The sequence below is a fragment of the Oryza sativa genome, chromosome 1 (genome assembly GCF_034140825.1).
Source record: "Oryza sativa Japonica Group chromosome 1, ASM3414082v1".
NCBI classification, from domain to species: domain Eukaryota; kingdom Viridiplantae; phylum Streptophyta; class Magnoliopsida; order Poales; family Poaceae; genus Oryza; species Oryza sativa.
Window position 1 is genome coordinate 39,077,692 of NC_089035.1, and position 24,182 is coordinate 39,101,873.

General features: G+C 44.6%; 2 protein-coding genes and 1 long non-coding RNA gene across 3 annotated transcripts; all 3 read right to left on the reverse strand.

Moving 5' to 3' along the window:
* Nucleotides 1–821: 821 nt before the first annotated feature.
* On the reverse strand, nucleotides 822–3,143 carry LOC4324881 (uncharacterized). The gene is made up of 2 exons (XM_015765792.3): nucleotides 2,825–3,143; nucleotides 822–2,326 (listed from the first exon to the last, which is right to left on the reverse strand). Exon 2 carries the CDS (start codon nucleotides 2,209–2,211, stop codon nucleotides 1,018–1,020), a length of 1,194 nt encoding a protein of 397 aa, XP_015621278.1. The 5' UTR covers nucleotides 2,212–2,326; nucleotides 2,825–3,143; the 3' UTR covers nucleotides 822–1,017.
* Nucleotides 3,144–7,462: 4,319 nt separating this feature from the next.
* Nucleotides 7,463–12,996, reverse strand: LOC4324882 (protein WVD2-like 7). The gene is made up of 10 exons (XM_015766871.2): nucleotides 12,717–12,996; nucleotides 10,976–11,099; nucleotides 10,065–10,757; nucleotides 9,324–9,830; nucleotides 9,126–9,187; nucleotides 8,935–9,030; nucleotides 8,752–8,839; nucleotides 8,200–8,280; nucleotides 7,958–8,049; nucleotides 7,463–7,876 (listed from the first exon to the last, which is right to left on the reverse strand). The coding sequence occupies exons 2-10, from the start codon at nucleotides 11,048–11,050 to the stop codon at nucleotides 7,849–7,851; spliced, it is 1,722 nt and encodes a 573-aa protein (XP_015622357.1). The 5' UTR covers nucleotides 11,051–11,099; nucleotides 12,717–12,996; the 3' UTR covers nucleotides 7,463–7,848.
* A 2,529-nt stretch (nucleotides 12,997–15,525) lies between these two features.
* On the reverse strand, nucleotides 15,526–21,337 carry LOC136354792 (uncharacterized). The gene is made up of 4 exons (XR_010738566.1): nucleotides 21,244–21,337; nucleotides 21,064–21,133; nucleotides 16,917–18,633; nucleotides 15,526–16,398 (listed from the first exon to the last, which is right to left on the reverse strand). It is a non-coding gene; the product is annotated as an uncharacterized lncRNA (long non-coding RNA).
* Nucleotides 21,338–24,182: the final 2,845 nt, after the last annotated feature.

The window sequence follows — 24,182 nt, forward strand, 5'->3', positions numbered from 1 at the left end:
GGGGAAAAATTGCCGGAGAAGGGAGGGTAGAGGAGAGCTTGTAGAAACAGGACAAATGACAATCACAAAAACAGGAGACAATTTTGTCCCAGTTGACTATGCCCAGCAACAGGGGCTTTGGATACCAGGCAGTGTGCATCTGGATCATGCTAAGCACTCTATGCAGGGGGAGGAAATTGTAAACAAGCTCACCTGCCCACTGATCGATCCATTTTGAAGGAGACATCCCCAGATGGACAGATCTATGCCAATGTCAAAGCATGTAGGGCAGGTGAGCCATGGAACTTTGCAGAGTACGAGAGCAGCCAATGAGATAAACATAGTAAAGATTCATCTTTTAGCCATATATGAAGCCTCAGGCCCCTCCTCCAGCTCTCTACTTCAGTATATTTCATGGGACATATATTCTAAGTGGGCAAAAATTGATTTGAATTGAGTTCCTATATTGACTTAGTTTGGTCAAACATTTGCCTAATCTTCATTGCTCACCTGTTAGTTGGATAGGGATGGAGGGCAGACTGGCAAGATGGTGGTCCTTGCTTAGCATATGCTACCACTGTATTTCCCCCAAAGCTATTTATAACTGACAGCTTCTTCTTGGCAGACCTTTAATTCAACACAAAGAAGCAAATATAATATATACTTGCATAGCTGTCATGGAGAGAAGCAGCTAAGGAATAGAGGACAAGGCTGAGGCCCATTCCAGCCTATGCCATGGTGGAATTTATTAGCTAAGATATTATTGTGGAGCAGCAAAACCAACCAAAAGTGAATTCCAACTCAGCCTTTCCAGCCAATGCCAGATGCACAGCTCCTCAGCCTTTGCAACATCCAGCTACATGCCACTTTGATAAATGAGATTTGAGTACTAAACTAATGATGAGTCAAGCTACTTGGAAACTTTACAAAAACCTTTGATTGCCACAAAACTGTTATCATTAAGGTAGTAAGAGGAAGAAAGAGGAAGAAGAAAAGGGAGAACATAGTAGAAGGGCAAAAGGAACAGGTGAATACTTCTTAGTATCTAGGTACTTCCTTGAGAGGGAGCATGGGCATTGCAGCACTTGGGGATGAACCTGAAGGTGAGGGTGATCCAATATGAGCACCACTACGAGAGGAGAATCCAATTTCATCAACACCATCCTGCTGAAGTTGGTCTTCCCTGATCATAGTGCGGAAAGATATGGAACCACGCTTCGTTGAAGTATCTGAGTTCCGTTCAATTTCTCGAAAGCTCTGGTTGGCTACAAGCGATGCACCTTCATAGTAGTAATCATCATAAGGAACCATCTCTGTTATTTCCCTCTGACCTATCTCTCGGAGAGCCAATGAATCTGCTACAGGATAGTACACCAGCAAGAGAACACCAACGGTTGTGCAGGATATCATCATCAAGAATGACAAGAAGATGATCACTTCAAATGCTACATCTCCTGGTTGGGGCAGGACAGAAAACCCAAGTAGAAGCACCCTGATAGGAAGGAAGAAAAGCACCGATAACATCAGCAAGGAAACCCTCCTTCGCAGTGCCTTGTTGATGACCAAGGACAAAACCCGAGATCCAACATAGGAGACATAGCTCATCAGGATGGCGTCTATAAGTCCCAGGAAAATGGTGCCAAACAATGGATAGGTGCAAATATTTGTGTCCCCAACTGGCATGGATGTCCGGATGAAGTATTTAGCAATCTTTTTCCTTCCATGTGTATTGTTCTCATCCTTAACAAATGTTGGCCCAACAAACACGAGAAGAGCCTGCACGAAGAACACCGGAACGCAGAAAACCAACATGTAGCCTATGGTCTTCCAATTCCATCTTTGGTTCAAAGTGCCCAACTCCCTCTTCTGTAACGAGCCGTGAAGAAGGAAAGCAAACGCAAAGAAGATGCTTGGCTCCGCAAACCCTAGATTGGAAAGGATGTACGCGTCGCATACACCCTTCTGCAATAATATGCTGGAGAACAACTTTCTCTTCAAGAAGCTCAATCTGACAATCTCCCCTACTCCCCACCAAATGGTGATCAGAATCAAAACAATGCGAGTCACCCAAGGGCCGTTAAAGTATCCGAGCGGAATGAAGGCCCCTCTCCGAATCCGAAACCGGAAATAGATTGACTGGAAAATGCAGAAGAGGCCCAGAACAGCGAAGATTGCAAACAGTGTAATTGTTGCCACACCGAATGCATCGGCAGCTTCTCTGGTCAGGGGCATCACCCGAAGAACAGCTGCCACGCATGCTCTCTACTCGCATCGATAGCACAATGGCCCACAAAAACCATAGACTCAGCTGCCTTCCAGGTTTCAACTGTGACCAGCTTCTACAGCACTGCAATCATCAAGCAATCGCATAAGGGTGGTTGCAAAGCAAATCCAATTCAAATTTGCTTAAGGAGGCAACAAATTACTAAACTAAATATTTACTCCTTACTAGTACCCCATAAGCTCACGCCCGAACCCTGCAAAGCTAGAATGATTCGACTACACACTAAACCTTATCCCCGCAAAAAAGATGCTCACAGTCCATCACTTCTATATATTCGCAGTTCGCATAAAACCGGTTTAATCTGCTAAATTAGCAAGCACACCACCTAAGTATGACTAAGCTGGTAGCGCATTACTTGCTTCAGCTAACCATTCCAGCACCAAATAAGAAGCAATTCAAGCCATAACCAACCAACTCAGATAACCCACAAGCACAACATCTACTCATTTCCCCCACAACCAACTGTTCAAACCAGCACATTAAGCACCCACCGAGGTAAGAGAAGATCACTCCCCATCCAAAAAAAAACTAGTAAGAAAGCGAAAGCTCCGAGCAAATCACCTCGGCGGAAGGACGGAGGAGGATAGCGGGGAGCGCCCTGGTGGGAGCTCCCCCCCAGGCGCGGCGGCGGCGCCGGCGACGGGATCCGGCGATTCGGGGGGTCGAACGGGGCGGCGCGGCGAGCCGCGCGTGGGATCCGGCCGCGGCGGCGGCGGCGGCGGCGGCGGCGCTGCTGGGGTGGGAGGGCGAGGCCCTGGCGGCGGCGGAGGCGGAGGAGGAGGCGAAGCGAGGTGGGGAATGGGGGGAGAGAGGAGAGAGAGAGAGATGGGGAGAAGGGGAGGAGAGAGAGAGAGAGAGTAGAGACAGAGCGAAGAAGAGGGGGAGAGGGGTGGGAGACAGGCTGTCTCCAGTTGTCTTGCGGCTCGGTGGGCGCCGAGCCTCCAGCCTTGGCCGGCCCCACCCCGAGCCGACGTGGAACAAGCCCGGGGTGTGTAATCGCTGGGTGTACACGCCCCCATATCGATTCCATTCCACCACAGCTGCTGATGGTGGCTCTTCTTCTCTTCGCCGGCGACCGGCAGACCGATATCGGAGATGATGAAGTGCGACGGTCGTGATTTCTATTGTAGCTGTTGATAGGAGGCAAATGGGTTCTTCTCCTATGGCGCAACATAGTTGTGTTTCTTTTTTCTTTTCTTCGCCGGCGACTTATATCGGAGATGATGAAGTGCACCGATCATGCTTTTTTGGTTGTAGCGGTTGATATGAAACAAAAGGGCTCTTCTCCTCCGGCGCGGCGTAGTTGTGTTTTTTTTATTTTCTTCGCCGGCGATCGATGTTGGAGATGCTGAAGTGTACCGGTCGTGCTTTTATAGTTGTAGCTGTTGATAGGAAAAGAAAGGGGATCATTGACATGGTGACGTGTGTAGCATTATATATCACGGAGCAATCATGCCATGATTTAATTGTGGGTTGTGGACTGTGTGAAAGAAAATTAGAGGGAAAGGAAAGGAAGGGATGGATAATCTTTATGGCAATCTTGTGTTTGATACTTATGGTGAGATTGAAAATGTACAATAAGAGACCAAAGAGGCGATGGAGAAGAAGGGCATGTTCTCCTGAGCTCCTTGGTTATTGATTCAGACTCGTTTGATCCTATTTAAATAACAGGGATGTGCTAGCGTCTTTGGATACTGATTTCAACGGCTCAATAGTTATATCTATGTCATATGTATTTATCATGTGTGTTTCACGTATCCAATACCAAAGTATCACTCTTTATTCATTAAATAATATTAATAAAAATGACTTAGATATTATTCTATTCATGTAGATGCTAATAAAATATATATATTTAAAAAGTTAGCTAATCTTGTATATCTAAACGTTCATCCCTACTTTATATTAATTCTTTCTTCTCTCGTGAAGATATATCGTCCTTTTTTTTTAGCTTTTGGATGATTCATCAAGGATATAAATTATCTCTTGATCTCTTCTGCCCAAAAACCATACTATATAATCCAATTATTTATAATCTTTTGATAATTGATCTAAGTATGAAACATATAAGCACATGAGAGAAATTTAAGTAGTAAGAAAGAAAATTTCACACCATATATCTACCAACTTATCACATTATTCTTTCGTTGTAATGCGCGAAAAGCTAAAAACCCATCTAGCACTAGTAAGTTGACATGGCACATGGTTTTGAAAGAAAATGTTTGTGTTATTAAAATTGTCTAAGATTTTTCTTCTAAATGTATGGGCATAGTTATCATCTGAGGTTAAAAACACCTAATCAGTCTCGTTTATTGTGTCAAGGCCTAACAATATTACCTCAGATATGGATTTCCTGTTGGTGGAGGTTTACATCTCTAAATGCATACATAAAACATTGAAAACAATATAGTGTGCGCCTAGCAAAAATCTCTTCCACAAGAAAAAACTATTGTAAACATACCGACAGCTCTCCCGCTGGCCCACCATCCCAGCTGGAGGCTGAAACGTGGGGCCCAACAAACCTTACTGCCCCCCATCCCACGCCTTTCTGCCCACCGAAAACGTCCCCCCGCTCTCCCTGACACCTCGGGCCCACACCCGCTGCGTACGTGGCATGTGCGGGTGCGGAGGAGGGGGCGGTGGTCCCCGGTCGCCTCCTCCCCCGAGCCGGTCCAAACCGAAACCTCTCCCACTGACTAGTGGGGCCCATCTCCCAGCACGCCAACCCCTGGCCCACTTTACAGCGAGCGTGATGACGCGGGGTGGGTTTGGTGAGAAAAAAGCACGCGCTGCCCCGTTCCCACGGGTAGCGGGGCGGGATACCATGACGGCGTGACGTGATCCCGTCACGGCTCCGTCCATGTGACGTCAGAGAGAGAGAGAGAGGGGGGTAAAGGGGTAGGTTTTGTCGGAATATTCATCGTCTCCGGGTGTGTTTAGTCTACGCTAAAATTGAAAGTTTGGTTGAAATTGAAACGATGTGACGGAAAAGTCAGAAGTTTATGTGTGTAGAAAAGTTTTAATGTGACGAAAAAGTTAGAAGTTTTGAAGAAGTTTGGAACTAAACTCGGTCTCCTTGGTCCATGAGAAATCGGCGAGATTCAGAAACAGGACAGATTCAGAAGCAAAGGAATTGGTATGTGAAAGTGTAGTTGCTTGATTGCTTGTATTGACGAGTCGCAGGGACAAAGGCAGAGTTGGTCACGTATCGTGCATCTGGCTAAAACGGATGTAAACGACGAAGTATATATCACGTGGTTTACTAGGCGAAAGAAAGAATAATCAATGAAAGTTTGTACAGGCAATGATCTACTTGCATTTTCAGCAGAAATCTTCTTTAAAAAAAACGGGAATATTAGGGAAAACAGAAATGCTAAATAATGGGATCCCGTCGCCCTTCGTCCCCATGCTTATCCAAAAAGTAAAGGCATCTCCGAGAGGTGGTTACTGCCGCAGAAGGTCGAATAGATGTTGCCGGTCTAGCTCGACCCGATGCCGCTCCTCATCGGTGGCCTCGTCAGAGGGTGGCAAGTCCGGCGTCGGAGGGTGGTGAGAGCTTGGCCCCGCCGCCGCCGGGAACGCATCGCTGGTGACGCTGTGCCAAAGCTGCGTGTAGAGGTCCTTCTCTAGCGCATCGTCAAGGGTGTTCGAGAACCACGCGGCGGTCTCTGTCTCGTCGCCGGTGGTGAGCACGCTGATGCTCTGGCCACGGCCGGAGGAGGAGACGACCCTCGGGTGCCGCCTGCGGCTGCACCACAATGCCGCCGTTGTGCCATAGCAGCTCCAACAGCTCGTTGTTTGTGCTGCAAATCACCATTGGAGCAAATGCACATAGGTCAGGTCAGGTCCAAGTACCATTCGGTAATAACAGGAAAGACGAATCCGTTCTTGGCAACAGCCGTAGACCACCTCGAGGCTTTGGTACCCAGTAGAAATCACATGATATCTGGTAGGTATCACCTGATACCTCACAAATATCACCTTCTGCGTGACAAAAATCGCATGATACTTGATAGGTATCATCTGATACCTTACAATTATCACCTGATACGTGGTAGAATCACATGATACCTGATAAGTATCATCTGATACCGGTTAGGTATTAGGACCTGATACCTTACAAGTATCACCTGATACGTGGTAGAATCACATGATACCTGATAAGTATCATCTGATACCGGTTAGGTATCAGGACCTGATACCTCGCAAGTATCGCCTTTCTATGTGGTAAGAATCGCATGATACCTGATAGGTATCATCTGATACCTCGCAAGTATCATAAAAACGTGGTAGAATCGTCTGATACCTGATATGTATCATCTGATACCGGACTTGACACCTAACCGGTATCATCCCGTTCAAAAATGGGATTCCGTTATATAGCAGCCCTCTAGGGAAAAACCTAATATTAAATAATTAGAAGGGGGAGCCTTCGAACCTAAATCATCTAGCCCACCACCTTGTGAAGCTAGCTGGAAAAATCACTGGACGGTAGAAATCTTCTCTACGATCCGAGACCCTAATTAATTACCCAACACGCATTGGATTGAATTGCATTTGCACCCAAAGAGCGCGGGACATGCATGCAATGCAGTAAGTAATATGAGATTCTGAATCTCTCCTTTTGATTTCGCAGCACTGCCTTGTGGATGAAGGAAGGTAAGGACGGACGTAGCTAAGGTTAATCATGCGCGAGCGAGGCCGCCTGCCACTCTTTGTGTCTCTTTCTTTCGCTTTACTTCGTCGATTGGGACGAGGAAGATCCCGGTGTCGCGGCGGCGAGGAGCTAGCTGCTAGCATCACCCCCGCCCGCAAAAAGGTTTTAAATCTTAATTTGAAATGTTAAATTTTAGAACTTAATTTAGAGTGGGTTTTTGTTTTTGTTTTTATAACTAAATTTGAAATCGTAGTTTGCTTTTCAATGTTTTGGCTTTTTAAGATGATAAAAAACATGCATATTAAAATTTTATCCACAGTTTTTTTAGCCGCTAGTACTTCCTCTGTCCTTTAAAAAAAACCTAGAAGGAGATATGACCTCTCCTAGTACAATATTTGTTATAGAGAGATCACATCTCCTCCTAGATTATTTTTTTTTAATGGAGGGAGTATGCGTTAAGGCTCATGATCAGTTAAAGGCAATACGATGGAACTGCCCATGCCAAATAATGAATCAGTCAAACCATTATTGACAAGAACAAGTGAAAAGAATGAACGATTTCCATTACTACTGATGATGTGCAGACAATGTTCAGAGACCACAGATTTTTCACATGTTCAGGGTAGCCTTACTTTAGCTGACGAAACATTTTATTTGAGGTATGTACAGCACTGTTCTAAGTTCCTTGGGCGACAAAGCTAGGCAGTTGATGATATGATACAGGTAACTACATACACTATATTGGACTTGCTCTGAAGGGAAGGGGGGAGGCACTAGAGAGTAGAGGAACTGATATACAGAAACATCAAACATCATTCAGGGGAAGTGGACAGCAATGCCGATGCTTTAAGATTCGTGTAGCGGTGCGACTTGTCGCAGATCCATCATTTGTGCGGGAGAGTAGGTTGAATGAAAGTCTCCCTTTGCATCAATGCCATTTTGGTGCTGATGAAACCCTGCATTGGATGGGTGTAATTCAGTAGTTTGCAGTGAAGCATCATAAGATTACTTTTGAATGTTCATCATGAGTATCATACTTTGGCTTTTGTCCAACAGTTGATGAGTTACTGCCATTTGGTCTGTTCGTCGTCCGTGAAGGCCGACGCGGTGGAGGTGGTGGTGGGGGTGGCTGCATAAATGAGTGGACAAAAGGTCAAAATCTAATCTGATGGTATGAATAAAGCTACATCAAGCGCAACAGGAAAAGAAAGAAAAGAGAAAGACATCTTAGGATTCAGGTGAGGAATCCCAATATGATGTAGTGCTGTGAAAGTCTTACATTTGAACTCCTCCCCTTTACGTTTCCAGTGTGCAAAGTCATTGCTCTCTTCGATGTAGATGCTCGAGATTGCGCTGCAACCTGAATACCCAAACAAAGGTTTGTTGTCATTGTTAGCACTCAATTTAACTGTTACTGACAGTACCTTGTTTATCTTGTTTCAGCTATATTTCTGTCCAGTATAATGGTTTGGTGCAACATTGCAGTACAAAACATAACATTGAAACCAAATTCTTAGAACCTAAAGCACTAGAGAAAGCAAAATCTCTGTTCAGCTGACAGCCAGGCACAACTGACAAACTTGTCAGTGCAGCGTAATAATCAGAGTTAAGTGGCTGTGGCGATTGAAAGTGATTTTACAATTGAATTACTGGAATCTATCAGCAGGTAACATGGGGTTCTAGAACCACAAAAGTAAAGAAGACAGCAAAATTTTAAAACACCGTTTATATGACAAAGGTTACAAAAACGATTGCACTGGCACTTTATCACACAACTCATGGCCACATGCATAAAATAACAAGAATCACATACAAGTTTTGAGCAACTTACATCTTTCTTTTTTGGCCTTGTAAAGGTTTGCAGTGCTGGTTCTCCAATACTGGAACTCAATAGTTTCCGTGGAGGAAGGTGGACAGAGCTACAAAATGATATAAGTTTTGTCAAGAAAATATGTTTTACAAATCATATTGTAAAAGATTCATGCCACATTCCAACACTAATTTATAGTAGCACCTTGATTTCTGTTTGCCAGCAATTTGCAGGTCCGTAATTTTTGACCCAACAGAGTGTCTGCCCACTTTCGAAGGTCCTTCCAGTTCTCTGATATTGCTGTTCATTAAATCAGGTATAAAACAATGCAATTAAAATCTTGAACACAAATCTAACTCTTCCAAGTGTCTATTCAATATGTTCATAAGAGTAACCTTTTTGTTCCCATGTTGATGCTTTTAGAAGCATTTGGAGTGCCTGCCTTTTTAACAATACCCTGCATGAAGATGAAAACTCTAAGAAATCTGATGCCATCATGTTTTTCAGATTTAACTGAAAACATGGACTTAAAAGTGTCAATCGACATAAATGAATAGATGGAACTTCGGTTACAGTTAAGTGCTAGAACATACCACTGTGGTTGTTGCACCCTTCAGTTGCGTCATAGTAGGCCTTGTCTTGCTAGGTGTTCTTACGTCCATCTTCAGAACACTCTCCCTGGTAACAGATCGTCTTTCTCCAGTAGAGGGGCGATGTGTAGTGGTCATGTCAGCACTCCCTTTGTTGACAGCACGTCTTTCAGAAGTAGATGGTCGGCGTGGTGTATCTACATCGGCTTGCTTCCTTGCACGCTCTGTGGTGACAGGGTGCCTTTCTGCAGTGGAAGGACGCCGTGGGGTGGAAACATCAGCAGGCTTTTTTATGCTCTCCCTGGCTATCCGGTGCCGCTCTCCCACAGAGGGCCGTTGTGAGGATGCAGAGGAAGGTCTTCTGACACCTGTTTGTTTTGTTGTAAGCTTGTTCCTTTCGGTTGATCCAGACATCTTATGAGGCGCTACATTTGGTCCTCTCAATAAACGATCATTGTCAGTCTTAGCCTTCTGGTTAATACTCATGCCAAGCTTCAGAGAATCAGGCCTCTGCAACGATTAATGAAAAAGCTCTTAAGACTTTACTGAAAGATTCATGCCCTCGAGTGTATAAACACAAAACATATGTTAGCTAGAAAGTATTTACGATAAGGTAGGACTAATGCACTAGTCTTGCTAGTCTATAATATCAGACAGATAGTGGTAGCGTAATAGCTGATAGAAGCAGATTTTTGACAAGACAAAGGCCGCAGCTTCAGTGAGTACTACACTATTATTCATTACCTTACTAACAGATGTGCGATCCAGAGGACTATCGGAGGAGGTTTTGACAGACTTTGGTACTATCTTTGGAGCATATCTAAGCCTGGAGTCTTTCTCGATAATTCTTTTAGGAGCCCTTACAACTTCATATGCTGTTCCAAGACTATGACCAGAAATGGCATTCTGCTGCTCTAAATCCATTTTACCAGCCGAATCATCACCGTGTACATTTTCTCTAGCATCCCGGCCAGTTTGCTGTAAACCTACAGCTGAAGAAGAAATATTGGATGAGGAGAATTCTGCATTGAAGTTCTCGTTTTCATGGTCATCATAACATGTCAATCCTTGCTCAGAGGTAGTTTCATGTGCACCTTGCTCCACATAATCATCAACGATAGTTCCAGATCCAGTAGGAGTTTCAAGCTCTGCACCTTGTGTATATTCTCCTGTCTGACTCGAATCACTGCCATCACCACTGTATTCCAAAATAAGTTCAGTTTGCTGGTTTTGCTGCTGTGCCTTCAGTTCTCTAATTTTCCTGTAATACTCTTCAAAATATGCCTTCTTCTGTGCAACTAAACCATTGAATTTGCCAAATTCTTCATGACGCTTGTCATCAGAAAATACTGACCACTTTTCCCATGATAGAGACTCCAATTCGAATCTTCCAAAGGAGATGGAACCATGATCAATTTTCTGGGACACAGATACACCCTGAGGATAGTAAACAATGAAATAGAAAGGAAATGAGACTATTAGCTGCTGGCTTCACAGGAACAGAACTACAATTTTTGTGTTTTTTTTTTGCGAAGAACTACAATTGCTTTAACTTCAGAGTGTAACATTACCATTTGAAATTGATCTCACATTGTACAATTTATTTAAAATGAAGTCGTCTACTACTACTAGCCAGAATACCTTAGAAAACTTACTTGAGAACCGTCCCGTTCAGTTGGTTCTCCTTGTGACCACGCGAAAAAAGTTTGATTAACCTCAGCTGCCATCATTTATTTTGAGGCTAATCCGTCATAGTTGAGTAGATTCCGCTTGCAAACCCTGCAAAGTCAAATACATTATAATCAACACTTGAAATTTGATCTGACATACTAACAACTGAAAGGGAAGTTTGAAATGATACAGACACACAGTTAGGTGGACGTTTACCACACAGAAAAAAAAACTGGAAACTTGAGATGAAAAGCATGTTATAACTCGGAGCAAACATTTCTACTATACCACACTAAAGACCTCGAACCTACATTTGCATTGGAACTTAACAGCCCACAAAACTAAATTACAACCGACTAGAAGTGATTCAGTACTACCTAAAGGGCCAAAAATTCTACAACAGTGGAGTAGTTTTAAGTTTCCTAATAAAAACTCCAGCATCCACATCCTCTCTGTAAAAATTTGTATAGTCAATTTTACTTGAATCACCAAGGCCATGACACTATGACAGCATTTTCAACACTCCATTCTTTCCTTTTGGGTCAAGGTTCCAACACACACGAAATTCCAACCTCCCGATCTGCAATTGAATCACTCAACCCGAAACCACATGCAGCCAGAAACACATGCCAACCACCTAGATTGTGGCGTTATTATTCGTTCACATGCCAACCACCCGGACCAGTTGCGGTCCAAATGATAACATGACAGAGAAAACAAGAAAACTAAACGCAAGTGCAAATCAAAACCAAAAAGAGAACATGGAAGTCTGAAATAATACAAGAACCAGTGAAAGCATGAAAGTGTAACAAAAGTCCCCACAAAATTAGCAGTCCTGAATCCACTGTTCTAAGCCCATAATTGCATCTTCAGAAGTACTACCATTTGGTAGATAGAAAAAGAGAGGGAGTTTCATCGGACAAGTAAAAACAAGGATCTTTCTCAAGAACAAGTTTTGCTTGGCATGGCCTTCAGCGAATTGTGCACTGGCTGAATTCAGGACGTGTTCAGGCAAGCATCACAGTACCAATGACACTAAGCAAGATAAATGAAGACAGAGAGAGAAAATTAAGAAAAAAAAACATCAGAAATGGAAAGAGGAGAAAAGGTAGTAACTGTCAGATAAGCGTCAGAAAAACCGACGATCCCAAATAAAATTTCTCACGAAAATCTAACTGAATTTACCAAAGAAAAGCATGAAAAAGCGGGAGAGAGCGAGAGGCAGACGAGCAGTTACATCGCAGAAAGTTCAGGAAACCGAGGGGAAAAGGAGGCACTTTCTCAAGAGCGGCAATGATGCGCTGAGCCGAAAAGAGAACCGAATTTTTCTGTCAAAGAAAAGCCCAATCGAACATTTACGGCGCAATCACTTTCCGATGAACTTTTCAACATCCCTTCGAATCATCCGTCCCACAAAACCGCTCAAAACTCAAACAAACAAACAAAAACTGAAAAAGAAAAAAGAAAAGAAATCACCAGACGAACCAAGAAACGCTCATCGAGCACCGAATCATCAAATCTAACAAAACCCCGCGGCATTGCAGAATCCGGCACCAACTCACAAACAAACCGACACCCCAAGCATCCAAGAACACGCCTTCCATCACAGCAAATACCAAGAATCCCCCAAGAACCTCACCCTCTCCTCTCCATGCAAACTCCCCCAAGAACCAAAAACCACACACGAACAAAGCGAAGAACAGGGGAGCCGGAATTCTCCATCACCTGACGGCCCGAGGCCAGCAGCAGCGACCCCCGCATGGAACCGATCTCTCACACCCGCTCGCGAAGCAGCAGAAGAAAAAGAAACCAACCGCCGTCCTCCAGCGCCGGATCAGACGAACGAGACAATCCCGCGAGAACTCCGCCGCTGAAACCGCCGTACCACCAGTACAACCAGTACCCACCACTCGTCCTAGACTCCTAGTACCACTGCCACCGCTCTCGCTGCTGGATGAACACCGATAACTCGCAGAGCAGCAGGTTCACATTACAGGTTGGTGGTGAGTGCGGCAAGGAGGAGGGAGGGGTCTTAAATTTTTTTTTGGTGGCTTGATTAGTCGTCTCCTCGCTTCTAATGCCGGTTCCCACGGCGGCGGTGGTGGTGTTTGCAGTGGTAATCACCGCGGGGGTGATTGATTCGTTGCGTAACTACGCGGCCGGTGGTGGTGGTGGGGGTGGGTGATTAGTGATTATAGGGAGAGTGAAGCATACTGCTAATACTAATGCTTGGCGTGCGTGTCTCTGCTTGTGGGCCCCACCTACTGACAGTTACTTTTTGAAAATATAAAAAATGTGTTGGATGCGTCCTACAACTTTTATTTATCCCAAAATAAATTCATTTTTAGGTAACTACTGTATTAGAGTTTGTGAAAATATGAAATAAATTGTATTGGGAGAAAATAAAGTAAATAATGATTGTATTGAGATTTGATAATATAGGGGTATTATATTTTCTTTTCACGGACGCGGTTTTGTATTGGTATGCATGAGCTTAGTGAAATATGAATTTATTTTGAGACAGAGTTAGTATTTCTATTGCTATTGAACATGGATATCAAATTTGACATGAATTTTACTTAATAATTGTTGTAACCTACTTTTAAAGCGGAGTTGTCCGTAGGCTCATACGGTCATACCCACATTGGTAAGTGCGCAGCTCTAGTCTAGCCAAGAAAATTAAGCGATCAGTTAAAAATGATATGTTGGAGCCAGTGCTTCGTGTTTGATTCACACTCCAAGCCTTCGCTAATCATATATGCTAATGCAACTCATATCCTGAATTGTATTAGGTTTTTTGCAAATTGTAATGCACACGACCATGTTACTAGTTTCTTTGCCTTAATTTTTCTAACAAACTGTTGGGTCAGAGGTCTAGATGATAAGACTGAAGGGGGGCAATATATGCAAAACTACAAATAGCTTTCAGTTATTGAATATCTGGAATGGAGATGATGCCAAACACAAAATTTTAGAGAGGCTCCATCGTTAGTTAGCTGCCTTAATCCATCAGGATTTTCTCTCACCCCTGCTGCTTCTATCTTGTCTATTCTCCGTCCTGTACTCTTTGGGGGCAATACACTTCACTTGTCCAGCCCAGCACCTGTCTTGTCATTTTCCTTCTCTTTAATTAATTAAGGCCGACATGGAACCTTCACCATCTTCTTCCTCCTAATCCTAGGGTTAATCACGCAATTAGGCAGAGCTGTATATAATCACCCCCTCTAAATTCACTAGCCTGGGATGGATCGATGGGGTCCATGATGAGACAGTATCCTTTAGTTTCTTGTGGGTAATCTATCTTTCGCTAGAAATGTCAGATTAATTAAGGGTCTAATTAATTAATTAATACTCCATTCATCTCATAATATAAGGGATTTTGAGTTTTTACTTGCACTATTTAACCACTCGTCTTATTTAAAAAAAATTGTGTAAATATAAAAAACGAAAAATTGCGTTTAAAATACTTTGGATAATAAAGTAAGTCAAAAAAAAATAAATAATTCTAAAATTTGTTGAATAAGACGAGTGTTCAAACAATACAAGTAAAAACTTAAAATCCCTTATATTATGGGATGGAGGGAGTACATGGTTTGCATTCGGTTAGCTAGCTTCTTCAGCTTCAAGCTTAATATATTCTTTAGGGCAATTTAATCTGTATGGTGGTATCATATGGTGTGGTGTAGCTTCATGTGACAAGCAAGGGCGCAGGCAGCCTAGCTACTTCTCGTGGCACAAGGCCAGCACATACACATGCAAGTGATAGCGAGTTGCTTTCTCGTGCAAACGCCAATGGCGATTCGATCGGACCGATCGGTCACGCGTGAGCAGCATGCATGCATCCATGCACGCCACGAGACGAGCTGGCCGCTCGTGACGCCCGGCCGGCGACGAGAAAAAGAAAAGCTTCTTGTTGGGTAGGTAATCACTCCATCCTAGATTATGTTCAATCTTGGCTTCTTCCATTTATCTGATATGCAATTGATCATTTGATCATCGTGTAGTGATAAGAGATCCGTGGTTTTATTTTTTTACAATTATCTCAAAATAAGTTTATTTGTAAGTAATTATTGTATAGGAGTTTATGAAAATAGTAAATGAATAAATAAGCAAAAGATAAAGAGAGAAAAAATTTTATTGGGATTTAAGAAAACAAGGGTGTTATGTTTTTATTGATTTTGTATCAGTATGTGTGGGATAAGTGAAGAATGAACTTATTTACTTATAGAATAGAGGGTGTAGGTAAAAAGAAGTTTTTTTTGTTGTTCTTTTGAGTTTTGGATCTGGATCGATTTGGCACGTTGACAAAGCCACGTGGAGCTGAAAATGACAACGCAGATCGATATCACATAGGAGTACGCATGGATCTGTCCAGCTAGGCATCGGTAGCGACGGCACGGAATGGAGCTAGCTAGACACGCATGTGTCGCCCATGTTATCCGCCCTCGTCGTCTTCTACCTACTCGTATACTGTCCTACGCACACACATACGCTCTGTGCATTACTATCGTCTTCTTCTTGCAGGAGTTTCAGATCGATCTATATTTTTTGCGGGTTCAGATCGATCTATATATATCTCGCCGATGTGTTGGAAGCATATGCATCTCTGGGTAGCACGCACAGTGCGGCATGCTGCCGACGGCGAGCACGTCACGTGGCACCTGCCGGCCTCCGCCGCAGAGGTGGCGGCGGCGGAATCCTCCTCGGCCCTGCTGTGTCGGCCGCGGGCGGTGCTACCCATTACCTCTTGCCGGCTGTGTCCATTTTTTTTCTCTCTCAATACGTCATCGACAATATCGGTAGGGACACAACTATATGTGTTACGGGTGCATGCTAAAAAACCCGATTCAGAAATTTTTTTAATGATTCGTCTATATTTACCATATATATACTATATATCATTCAATTCAAATTTAAATACATATATTAATCTAAACTCAATCAGTAAAACAAGTTTAAACTTGATCAATAAAACAAACGAGTGGCATATCCTTCTATTTCGTTTTAGCTCCTGAGTGTCGACTAGGGTGAATTTCTTTGACCTATTGAGTATTGACAGTCAGGGGATGTTCTGCCGACATTCACGTAAATTATTTGGAGGCCACATCTCATCTTCATCTTTATTGTTCAGGTACAACGGCTCCTCCTGTACGTAGCCAACTTCCTCTTCTCAGTTCTCACTCACCAACGAGAGAAAAAAGAAAAGAAAAAAGCAAAAAAAAAAAAGATGGGTTGCTTCCCATGTGATGTGCGTATTCTGAACGATTCGTCTGCAACTGCATCGTCAGCTCGGGTCGATCGATGGATGGATGTACGGTTCATATCTGACGTGTGATGGATTCGAGCATCACTGACGAATCCTCTCACCGGGGTCAACCACAGATCGCCGTGTCGGAGCGGGGCCCACCTGGCAGCCACAGCACAGTGAGGGGATGGATGAGCAGAACGCCGTGAGAGTTCAGAGAAACATCCATGGAGCCCCCACATGACGCTCACATGGATCTTTTGCAAGCAATGCATCTTCTCCTCTCATCATGCAACGAATTGTAAGTAATTGATTTGAGAAGGAATCTTTCTTTAGCAGAGGGATTAGCACTAATCTAATCATTATTCCAGGCATGTCTCAGAGGAATAATAACAACCTGAACATGCTTCAGAGCACAAGATGCTTCTGAATCCACTCACCATGGTCAAAGGGACTCTGAAAATGTGCTTCTTGATCAGTGTGGGGGGAGGGAAGCTAATTAAAAACAGTACCAGTGCAACTACTACTATTCATTACCTAACTAATCAGCAAGGCTTAAACAATGATCTTGACAGTACTATCAATTGGGACCAACTGATAGAAATAGATGTGAATCAAATCATGCAATGTCCCAACCCCTGAGAGAAAAAAAGAGCGAAAAGGGTTTAGATGGGACGAACCGTGTGTGAGCCATTGCATCTAAGCCTCCCCTTTCTTCTTCGCACACGAGTGCCTGATCATTGAGGGCTCCTCCATGGCATCAATGCCGGCCGTCCTCTGAACTACTACTAGTGTACCACACCCTTCTCATCTCCTTTCCATGGCAATGCATTTTCTCCATTGGTCCAGAGGCCAACTGCATGATCAGAGCATGACAAGGGCAAGGCACCATCCTCTTCTCACTCACCGGCCGTCCATGATTGGCAATCCAATCACTCAAAACTGGGATTCTACTTGCCACTGGCTAGCTTTGATCAGGTCATCAAGGTATCTATTTGTCACACCCAGAAATTCTCGAACCAGAATTTCTAAGCTGAATGTGCATTAAATCCCTGTCCAGGACCAGCCAGGGTACACAAACGACAATTGTTGACATACAGACCCACATCTTACAAAAATATAAAAGATTACAAATGCAGCGGGAAAGATTAAAGCGAGCTAAACCGGGAAGCTTGACTTCAGCAGCGGGCGACTCCACTCCACAGGCAAACCTTGACGGCAGCGACGAAACCAACCTCTCTGAGACGGCTCCAACTAAGAAGAACTTCAACTCTGGTGTGGGGGAAAAGAGAGCAAGACTGAGTACTACCCACTGTACTCAGCAAGTCATACCGGAAGAGGAGGTATGATGCAGGATATAACCAAAGGAAGCTAGGGGTTCTTTTGCATAAAGCAGGCATTTCAAAACAGTAGTTGAAAGCAGTAAAACAGCTGTAGTAATTAATCAATATTAACCAATCACTGTCCAACGCTACACCACGTTGCAACAGGCCCAACCAACCACCTGAACTACACCAGTTCATTAAGCTAAACTAGGGGTGAGACTAATCACGGTGAATCTGGTTGATCGCCCATAACCGCGGGCACGGCTATTCGAATAGTTTTACTCTGGCCAGAGGTGTACAACTGTACCCACAAGACACGATTCCACACATGTCGCCATGCCCCGAAGTATCACCATGATACTGCAAAGGGGGAAATTGTGACAAGACCCTCCACATAAACCTCCCCTAACCATCCACACCACGCTAAGGTTTCACCCCCACCCCTCAAAAGGCAGTGGGCGGTCCCCTCTTGCACCGCGGTGAATCCGGCAGCTGGACAACCGAACACCTCGGCCGACCCAACTCCATCACGCCCACCCTCGCCACCGGTGCCTAGGAAAGGGTCGAGCTATACTTCAGATCAAGCAGTTACCCACTCCCGCTTGTGGTAAGCACGGTAAGTCTCCCAGGGTTTCCCGTGAACCGGTCCTTAACTGCCATGGGTGCGACAAGCAAAACCATGCACTCACAGCCCGCCATTCAGAATATTTTAATTAACTGACACCCTTGCGGTGGCACCAATCTAAAGCTATGCCAATAGTCAGAGTCTATGTAATAATGTGACCCCCATTTGTGTACTAGTTGAACTAAGCATGGCTAAGCATTTCCTAAACCAACATCTAGTCATTTTAATACCCAAGTTATCAATGGCATAAGGAAATCAATATATGGCTGAGTAGTAGGACCCATCCCACATGATATTGTAAAAGAATGCAACATTTAATAGAAATGTGGGATATTTGTAAATTGGGTACAATATGATCAAACGTATTGCATGACTTGCCCTGCTCTCGAACTGATGAGACCTCAGCAACGTCTTCGAGAAACCGCGGATCGACGAAACGGCCGAAACCTACGCGACAAACAAAGCACACAAGCAAAACATGCTATAAGACTACTGAAACAGGAAACAAAACCATTTTTAATGGATTCTTTGCATTTTTCTTGATTTACTGAGACTTGGATGGACTTAAACGGAGCTCGGATGAATTACTTATGAATTTTAGAAGATAAACTGTGTTTTTACTAATAAAGAAAAAGTCCTTAATTAATTATTGCGCAATAATACCCAGGGCTGACGTCAGCGAAAGGGGGGCACCGGCACGTGGGCCCCACGGGTCAGCGGCTCCAAAGGGAGGGAGGTGGCGCCTGGCAGGTGGGCCCCACCAGGCGGTGGCTCAAAGGGGAGGCGAGGGAGGCGCCGGCCGGGCTCGGCTCGGCCTCAAGGCCGACCGGCCGACCAAGGCGAGGCGGCGGCGAGGCACGGCCACCGACGGCGGTGACCGGCGGTGTGGGAAGCGGCGGCGACGGCCGAAAGGCGGCGGCGCATGGCCGGAGCAGCGGCGTGGCCGGCGCTCGCGGTAAGGTGAGGAAAGGAGGGGGAGGGAGGACTCACCGGCGACACGGCGGCCAGAGCGGAAGACGAAGGCGGCGACGACGACCCGACGAGAGGAGGGGCGGACGAGCGGCGGCGACACCCAGAGGAGGGGAGGAGAGGAGTTAGGGATGGAGAAGGCGACCGCGACGACCAAAGTGGCTGGCCGGAGACGGAGGGGAATGGATAGCTCCCCGGCTCGCGAGGGAGATGGGGTTCCGGTGGGGTTCCGGCGACGCGAGGCGGTGGCCGAGATGGCCCACACGGCGGCGGAGCTAGCGGCGGCGGCAGCTTGGCGCGGCGGCGGCCCTAGTGGCGACGGCATGCGGCCGGAGATGGGCGGCGGCGGCGGAGCTCGGCGAGCGCGGCGCTACGGCGGTAGAGGGCGTGGGAGAGGACGGTGAATGGGGGAAATGAGAGAGAGAGAGCTCGAGTGAGGGTTTTTATGGGCGAGGGAGGGGCGGAAACGGCCGGGGATGGCCCCTATTTGGCCGGCGACGTGGAGAGGTGGAGGAGAGAGAGAGGGTGTTGGGGGATTTCAAATCCCCCACCACTTGCGGGCGCGCGCGCGGGAGATGCGGGGGAGAGGGCGGCGACGTGGGCGCGAGGTGCGAGCGCGGAGTGGAGGCGCGACGTGGAGCGGAGAAGGCGGCGGCGCGGGCGGTTGGAGCTCCGGCTCCAATGACCGGAGGTAGGGGACGACCGACAGGTGGGCCCCACCTGTCGGCGCCCGAAAGAGAAAGGGAGGGAGGGAGGACTTCGGGGAGGGGAAATGAGGAGCGGGCCGGCCCAGGAAAGGGGTGCCGAGCGCGGGGAGAGAGATGGGCCGACGGCCCATCTAGAGAAAAAGGAAGGAAAAGAAAAGAAAAAGAGAAGAAGGATTTTCCTGGGATTAAATATTGCACTTTGGTGATTTTTAATTGGTTAAAATTATTTCCAAGGCTCTGAAAATTCCACTAAAAATCTTGTTAATGCATTGGAGCATGGGGGACTCAAGAAAAAAAATTCCACCACGCTATTTCTGATTATTAATTGCATTTATTAACTAGGGATTTAGCTCTAGGTTAATTAAGATAATTTCTTCGGACGATTTATTTAACAAATATTTAAAGCAAGAAAAAAGGGGGAAACTTCTGGGCGTGACACTATTCCCTTATGTTCCATGTTGCAAGTCATTTTAGTATTGTCCTAAGTTAAACTTTTTTTAGCTTTAACTGAGTTTATTAAAAAAAGTCATTAACATCTATAATATTAAATTAGTTTCATTAAATCCATCGATAATAATACATTTATTTGTCATTGTACATGTTGGTGCATTTTTCTATAAATTCGATCAAAATTAGAGAAGTTTGACTTAAAACAAATCTAATATGACCTATAATATGGAACATGAAGAGTAGCTATCTAGGATTGTTGATGCACTTTTCTTTGGAGAAAAATGTAGCGTCCACGCCTTCTTAGAGATTCTTTGGAATACATAAATTTTACATGATTTTTGTAGAATTTTGTTCAGTTTCTCCAAGTCTTTTTAAAACTCCACCATTCAAATGATGCCTTAGAGCTTATTCAAAATGTAGGAATTTCATTTCATGAGAAACTGTATAGTTTCCATGGAGATCACCGTAAAACGTGCAGTCAAAATGGTAATGTGGTAAAGATATGACTTCTAAACGAAAATAGTGGTGAATATTTCACCACCATATGATTCACGGTGAGTACGGTTATGATTTCCAGGGAGAGATTATCACTACCTAGTTCTCAAAAAAAAAAAATTATCACTACCTAATAGTCTGCCGAGAAAAAAAAAAGAACATTGTCGTGTGAGGCATGGATGGGGATAGGTTGTTGGGCTTTTCCTTTCAATCAGTCAAGACGGGGGCCCAAATTTCTTATTATATTTTTGCGTACCTGAAATCAGTTTCTCCACGTACTCCTCTCCCCACCATTATCCCAGTACAGGTGCAGACTTCAGAGATGTCTGAAGAAAATGAAATGGGAAAAGGAAATGTTATGCTGAATGCATTCGGTGAGAGGCATCATTGTGTTAGACATGTGAGGATCAGAACAAATTCTTGTTGAAAAGCTTACACTTGATATCATCTGCATGCTCTCCCAAGTAACTGTTCAGAGAACATGCTTTGGATATATGAATAGACAATTGTAGAATTTGCAGTTGCCAATATCTGGAAAGAGAATAAAAGGTTCAGAAAGAGATAGAGGAAAACTGATAACTGCTCCTGTAAAGTGTGAACTCCAAAACATGACAGGAGGAAAAAAGATAACCGCAGAGATTTATAAGGCAGGAACAATTTATTTGCATATAAATTAGGGCTGTTGAGATTGTAGCCAAAATAAATAAATTTTTGTAAGTTGGCAATATTGCCAGGTTTTGGCAGGATAGCCACTACTACGTAGTTGCCAAATTCCTTATGTATTTTTTTACCAAAGTTGGTAAGAAACCAAATATATACACATATTTGAAACTTTACCAAAAAAAAAATTATGGTTTGAAATGATATCAATCTGAAGAACACCTTAATCACATGTCAAGAACAGAATTTTGTGTTTGTGCAATGTGCCCTTAGTTGGTGAAGCAGGGTGTGAAATGGACAGTAGTCTAATCATTTTGTAGCATTAGCAGTTGAGAACGAAAGGGATTATTCATTACAGAAACAAAGTACTAGTACATAAGATGGAGGAGCTTCATATCCTCTCCATTGCATAGTGCTAAAAAGACATCGCTTGCAGTTAACCTGCACTGCACTCTGCACATCATACTGAGGGCTGAGGCTGCTAAAACCCAGCATTGTACTGTAGATATGATGCCAGGATATCACCAAAGGTCTTTCAGACAATGGCCTTATCAATATCACCAAAAAAATATAAATGCAGCTAGAATACAAATAAAAGATCGTATGGCATCAGTATAGGAGTAGTTGAAAACCTTAAGTGATGACACCATCCTTTTCTGGGATTCCTTCCCATCCATAAGGTCTGAATACTCCGCAACAGACAAGTTTCATGCCTGTTTCTTCAGAGATAAGTATGCAGAAGCCAAAAGGGGACAACATGCAGACATGGAGATTAAGATTGTGATACATGTACCATAAAAACAATTATCTCAATTCTCAAGAAGGAATGTGCAGAGAGGACCAGCTTGACATTGCTGCCTTAGGAACCATGAAAAATTTCCTCCTTGTTTTGTTTGTACTTTAATTTTTCCCTCAATGTTCAATGAGATACAAGTAGATATGGTACAGTCATACAATGGAACTACAGAAATAGCCCGTCGGTTGCCGGTATGGAAGGCAGAGCAGATGGCGCCCATTGGTCGAGTCACTATGGTAAATGCGGTATTAATCTCAATACCGATCTATCTGCTGATGGCCATCAATGTGCCAAAGTGGGTGATAAAGGGAATCGATAAGGTCCGTCGCGGCTTCCTCCCGTCCGGGAAAGCAAGCGCTAGTGGTGGAAGCTGCCGGGTCGCTTGGGCACGGGTTTGTGCACCCAAATCGTATGGTGGATTGGGTGTCCCTGATCTTGAATGCATGGGACTTGCACTCCGGTGCCGCTGGGCTTGGCAACTGAGGACATCGCCGGAAAAGCCATGGCATGGACTCAACGTTCCAATCTCGCAAAAGGAGAGGAACCTGCTCCAAGTCTCTTTGACATGTCGAGTCGGCAATGGAATGAACGTGCTCTTCTGGGAAGACAACTGGATCCAAGGGTCGTCAATCCGCACCCTTGCGCCGGCTGTGCATGCAGCGGTCGTAGCAAGAAAGCGGAATCGTAGGACGGTTCGCGAAGCACTCCAAGGTAGAACATGGATCCGGGATATATCTGGGGCTTTGGGAATCCAAGCTATCCTAGAGTACCTCAGCTTGTGGACATCTTTGCAATCCTTGGATGCCCTATCGGAAGAGCCGGATTCAATCATCTGGAGATGGGAGTCGTCAGGAGAATACCCAGCTCGCTCAGCTTATCAGTCCATGTTTGTGGGGAAGGTCCAATTCCAGGACAAGCCTATCTGAGGGTCGTTAGCACCACCCCGATGCCGCTATTTCCTGTGGTTAGTGGCACTAAACAGATGTTGGACAGCCGATCGTTTGCGGAGACGGGGTTTACCACATCCTGATCGGTGCGTCCTGTGTGATCAAGGTGACGAGACGATTGATCATCTCCTGGTCGCATGCCTGGAGTCACGTCAACTGTGGTGGTTCGCACTCCGAGCAATTGGCTTGTCGGACATACTGCCATTCAACGAACCCTCCTTCCTCTTATGGCTTTGTGACAAGAGAATGAAGGTTGCCAAAGCTCAACGACGAGGATTCGACACCGTTGCAGCTTTGATAGCTTGGACTATTTGGAAGGAGCGGAACAACAGGGTCTTCAACCAACAGCAAAAGACCTGGGTCGAAGTGGCAAAGGTGATGGCGGCCGAGGCCGAGCTTTGGCGCTTAGCGAAAGCGGCCATGCCGGAGTTACCTCTACCGACCACGGAGTGGCGGTCACAAAATTTGATAGGAGATTAGGCCTTAGATTTTGTTGTCCATCCGGTACCCTGTCCCCTTCTTTATTTTCATTTTTAAAACTCTGTAAATAATCTTTATTTCTCTTAATACAAATATGCGCATCTTGCGTATTCCAAAAAAAAAAAAAGGAACTACAGAAACTCAATTCTGTCAGAACTGATTTTTTCAAGCTGAGTCAGAAGACCTACAACTACAGGAAATACATCTACACATGCATATACATGAGCGATCCTACATACTATTCATCCAACGTAGTATGCCTACTTTTTTCTTCAACACAGAGAAGAACAGTTAGCAATCTAGTTATAAAATGTTGAGCATACAGAGAAGAAAATGTGCACCACTATTATAAACATGAACACAAAATTTAAATAGAACAATTGATCTTGTCATGCCTTAGTAATGCCCATAAATACGGCCACAGCTCAAACAAGCAGATAGTATAATATAGTACCTGAGTCTGCATAGAAGCGTACAATCAATGGGTCACAA